Source organism: Chiloscyllium plagiosum, chromosome 11 (genome assembly GCF_004010195.1).
Source record: "Chiloscyllium plagiosum isolate BGI_BamShark_2017 chromosome 11, ASM401019v2, whole genome shotgun sequence".
NCBI classification, from domain to species: Eukaryota; Metazoa; Chordata; class Chondrichthyes; order Orectolobiformes; family Hemiscylliidae; genus Chiloscyllium; species Chiloscyllium plagiosum.
Genome location: NC_057720.1, coordinates 81688619 through 81693845, shown reverse-complemented (window position 1 = coordinate 81693845; position 5227 = coordinate 81688619). Strand labels below are relative to the sequence as shown.

The 5227-nt window shown below is 45.7% G+C and overlaps 1 protein-coding gene across 4 annotated transcripts in view; it reads left to right on the top strand.

Annotated features, from left to right (window-relative positions):
- Nucleotides 1–1829, top strand: part of LOC122554620 (2-5A-dependent ribonuclease-like) — a 48808-nt gene extending 46979 nt beyond the window's left edge. For all 4 annotated transcript variants that reach the window (XM_043699937.1, XM_043699936.1, XM_043699934.1 and 1 more), the window contains exon 7: nucleotides 1417–1829. In XM_043699937.1, coding sequence (XP_043555872.1) covers nucleotides 1417–1537 — 121 coding nt within the window. In that variant the 3' untranslated portion in view covers nucleotides 1538–1829. The remainder of the gene's footprint in view (nucleotides 1–1416) is intronic.
- The last annotated feature ends 3398 nt before the right edge of the window (nucleotides 1830–5227 follow it).

Genomic DNA, 5227 nt, shown 5'->3' with positions numbered 1-5227 from the left:
ATCCACCTTCTCAATCCCCTTTCCCATTTTCTATCCCTCAATCAGACCCCTCCTTCATTCTTTTGAACTCCAGTGAGGACAAGCCCAAGCTATTTAACTGCTCCATAGTAGGACAGCCCTTTCATCCCTGGGATCGGTCTGGGTAACATCCTCTGAACAGCCTCCAGTGTCACCACATCCTTCCTCAAATAAGCAGACCACAATTGGACACAGTACTGCAGGTGTCTCTCACCAATGCCTTCCACACGTTCAGGTTTATAATGTAAGATCAATGCTTATTAAGGTGGGCCAATGGATGAGGAGTGGTAGACAGAGGTTAATTTAGATAAATGCAAGGTGTTGCATTTGGTAAGATAAATCAGGGCAGGGTCCTGGGGAGTATTGCTGAGCAACGAATTCTTGGAGTGCAGGTTCATAGTTCCTTGAAAGCGAAGCCATGGGTAAACAGGGGAGTGAAGTTGGGGATTGATACACTTGCCTTTATTGGACTGTGCATTGAGTATAGGAGTTGGGATGTCATGAACTGGCTGTCCCTCAAAGTGGCCATTGTTGAGGACACCTTGAGAATATAGGGCTCAGTTCTGGTCTTCCTGCTTTAAGAATAATGTTGTTAAACTTGAAAGGGGACAAAAAAGATTTGTAAGGATGTTGCTGGAGTTGGAGGGTTTGACCTATAGGGAGAGGCTGAATAGACTGGGGCTATTTTCCCTGGAGCATTGGAGGCTGAGGGGTGACCTTATAGAGGTTTATAAAATCATGAGGGGCATAGATATGGTGAATAGCCAACAACTTTCCCAGGGTATGAGTCCAAAACTAGAGGGCACAGGTTTAACATGAGAGAGGAAGAATTCGTAAGGGATCTAAGGAGTAACTTTTTCACACAGATGGTGGCATGTGTATGGAATGAGCTGCCAGAGGAAGTGGTGGAGGCTGGTACAATTACAGCATTTAAAAGACATCTGTATGGGTATATGAATAGGAAGGGATTAGAGGCATAGAGGCCAAATCCTGGCAAATGGGACTAGATTAATTTAAGATGTCTGGTTGGCATGGATGAGTTGAACTGAAGGATCTGTCCATGCTGAATGACTCTTTGACTAAGTCTCTGGTTTAAATAGACAAAGCTTCTGAGACAGAGGTGACAGTGCTCCCACTGACCAGGTTCCAGTTTGTACAGGGCTCCGCTCTCAGCTGGATGGTTGGGAATTGGAGCTGATTTTAAGCTGTATATTGGAGAGGAGTCAGCAACCTTTCTGATCAAAGCCTCCAGAAATGTGAAGGTGACATTTATAAGCAATTCAGAGCAATGATCTACTCAGTTATTTTGACTCCTGGGCCTGCTGAGTACTAAAACTCAGCATTTAGGGATTGCTGAGAAATATCTTCATTGACTTGGACATTAATTGTACTTTTCAGGTTCCACAGTTTAATGAAGAGTCCAGAAGATTATAGCTTTGGGTTATTTCCCGATCTCATTGTTGCTGTCTACAAGGCTGTGAAGGACACAGAGTGGAAGAAGTACTTTCCAAAAGAATAGAGGCTGCTCCTGTCTTCAAAGGGTTGCCATCTCTTGAGTGGATATGAGACAGAACCACATGCTTCAGGGCAAGAATGGAAAGAAGGAACTTGCATTTGTATCACGAATCCCGATAGTGTGGAAGTAGGCCATTCAGCCCATCAAATCCACACCGCCCTTCCACCCAGCCTCCTATTCTATCCCTGTATTTTTCAATGGCTAATCCACCTAGCCTGCATATCCCTGGACACTGTGGGCAATTTAGCATGGCCAATTTATTGAGTCTGCAGATCTTTGGACTGTGGGAGGAAACCAGAGCACCCAGGAGAAGCCCACGCAGACACAGGGAGAATGTGCAGACTCCACACAGACCTGCCTGAGGCGGGTCCCTGGTGCTGTGAGGCAGCAGTGCCAACCACTGAGCCATCATGCCACCCCAAAAGTATAGCACTTTTTTGTCACCTGAGGATGTTCCAAAGCATTTTACTGCCAGAGATGTAGGCTTGGAACATGAACAAGGTTACATTTTTGCCACACAACTGCGAGGCAATGACTGTCTCCATCAAGGGAGAACATAACTATCCCCCCTTGATGTTCATTGCCTTGAAGAAAATCCACCCCTATGTATGTACAGTATTGCAGTTAGTCATCTGTGAGCCTGCAAACTGCATAGACCGAGATCAATTCACAGAATCCCTACAATGTGGAAACAGGCCACATGGCCCAACAAGGCCACACTGACCCTCCGAAGAGCATCCCACTCACCCACCCCATTACTCTACATATTCCCTGACTACTGCACCTAACCCACACATCCCTGAACACCATGGGCAATTTAGTTTGGCCAATTCACCTAATCTGCACATCTTTGGACTTGAGAAGAAACTGGAGCACCCAGAGGAAACCCGCACAGACACGGGGAGAATGTGCAAACTTCAAACAGACAGTTTTCCAAGGCTGGAATCGAACCTGGGTCCCTGGCGCTGTGAGGCAGTAGTGCTAACCACTGAGCCTCTGTGCCACCCATTATTGCTTGCTGCAATGTCTGCTTCACGACTTGTAATGTGTTTTATTGCTTCAAATAAACTAACTTACAAAGTTAATGGACTTATTATGGGACCATTATCTTTAACTTGTCCAGGTGAAAGGCTGGAGAAAACACTGTACAGATGAGGCCTATTGCACAAGCAGCTTAATCTGCAGGTAGAAAATATGAACGACAGTCTCTGATCGTGCAAAGGTGTATGAGGCAACATATGGGTAAGGAGCAAAGGTAGGCCACTCAGTTCATTGAACCTGCTCCCCATTCAATAAGATCGTGATGGATCTGATTTAAACCTCAACTCTACATTCTCTGATAATGTTTCATCCCTTCAGTCATCAAAAATCTATGTTCATAGCTGAGCATCGAACACAATACTGTAATCCCTCCCTACCCCATATCCTTTGATTCTTTAGCCACAAGGGCTATATCTACCTCCTGTTTGAAAACGTAATGTTTTGGCCTCAACCACTTTCTGACAGAATTCCACAGGCTCACCACTCTCTGGGTGAAAACATTTTTCCTCATCTCTGTCCTATAGAGTTTATCCCTTAACCTTAAACTATGAGCCCTGGTTCTGGACTTCCCCACAATCGGGAACATCCTCCATCTAATTTGTCTCGTCCTGTTCCAATTTTATAGCTTCCTCCAAGATTCCCTTCCTTCATTCTTCTAAACTCCAGTGAACACAATCCTCACCAACTCAACCTCTCCTTATACGTCAGTCCTGCCATCACAGAAATCAAATGGCATTCAGTAATTAATATTAATCAGCCCAGACTTTGAAGGTCAGGGTTGTAAGACAATCATTGCCGCTTCTAAAATTCAGGCTTCTGTTGAAGTAATCTCAATGGAATCATTAGATGCAATCTTACAACAGCAGAAAGTTAGGAGGAGTAGATGGAGGGTGCAGACAGCGGTGTAGACAATGGGTGTGAACACGGGGTGTAAACGGAGGGTGCAGACGGTATGTACAGACAGTGGTGTAGACAGAAGGTGCAGATACTGGGTGCAGACAGTGTTGTAGATGGTACTATAGACATGAGCAAGACCTTGCGTGGTGACCAGACGGGTGGCTGTGTGGGATCACACAGAGAGTAGTTAGGGACATTCTCTGGTGCTGAAGGTCATGCTGCTGCTGGCAAAGCTCACATTTCATGTGAAACTGCACTCCCTCCCTACACACTCCCCTCTTGTTCCTGCATGCCTCTGGAGATGCCAGCCAGCACCTTGTGCTCTCGCTTAGTTTCCATTGACCTTGCCTCCATTAGCCTTGACCCTTCTTCCAAGCACCTACTTGGGCCTTCGCTGAAGCTTGAGCCATTTCCTCTGACCGTGATCATGTATTTGCCACCTTCGACAGCTGAACCTAGTCACCATTAACCTGAACTGCCCTCTCAGCATGGAGCATAGATTGATACAGCACAGAAAAGGCCCTTTAGCCCATTGAGTCTGCACCAACATAACTACCACTGAAGGCACTCTAATCCCAATTTCCTGCCGTTGTCCCAAATCCATGAATGTTATGATATTCAAAGTTTGTAAGGTTTCCACCCTCCACTACCTTCCCTGATAGAGGGTTGCAAGTTTATAGTTTGTATCATGTCAGGCTGGTGGAACTTAACAAAAGCTCAATTCTTTGGGCTTTTTTATGGGTGGCATGGTGGTTCAGTGGTTAGCACAGCTGCCTCACAGCACTAGGGACCCAGGTCGATTCAAGCCCCGGTTGAATCGACCTGGGAGTTTGCACGTTCTCCCCGTGTCTGTGTGGGTTTCCTCTGCGTGCTCCAGTTTCCTCCCACAATCCAAAGATGTGCAGGTTAGGTGAATTGGCCATGCTAAAATTGTCCATACTGTTCAGGGATGTGTCAGTTAGGTGCATTAGTCAGGGGAAATAGCCTAGGGGAATGGATCTTGGTGAATTTCTCTTTGGAGGATTGGTCTGGACTTGTTGCACCAAATGGCCTGTTTCCACACTGTTGGGATTCTATGACAATCCATTCCAGATTCCCACCACCCTCTGAGTGAAAAATGTTCTTTCCCAAATCTCATTTGCAATGTTCGTAAAGAAATCTTTCAAATGATTCATATTGTTCAGTGTCCTTTAGCTCTTGCGCTCCTTGTTTGATATGTGTTAATTCTTTCTGATAAAATATGAGTTTGCTGATGGGGCCTGTTAACTTTGTCCAATCAGGGATCCCCGTCTGACAGATAAAAAGGGGAGTGTTTCCAACTCTATTTTGATTTAATCCCTGCCCTCCCCTTCACTGTTTGATCACACAGCATTACCCTTTGATGTGAAGGGCACTGCTTGTCACTGGCCACTCGGGTGTGTCTTCCTGGTGGTGGAATTTGAATAAAGATTCGTGCACTTTGTGTCTTTCACTGTCTCACACCTGCACACACACACCATGGGTGCTGGGGAAAAAATAAGCACTACTGCACTTAGGTGGTAGTGTGGGGATAAAAAGAAAAAAGGAGTGTAAGGGCAAAAGAAGAAAAAAAAAGAGAAAATACACAGGAGGTAGAGGTGAGCACTGCGAGGCATGGAATGTTTTATTTCCCCCTCCGATTCTATTCTGATTTAACTCCTGCTGTGCCCTTCACTGTTTGATCACACAGTATTGCCCTTTGATGTGAAGGGCACTGCTTGTCACTGGCCACCCGGG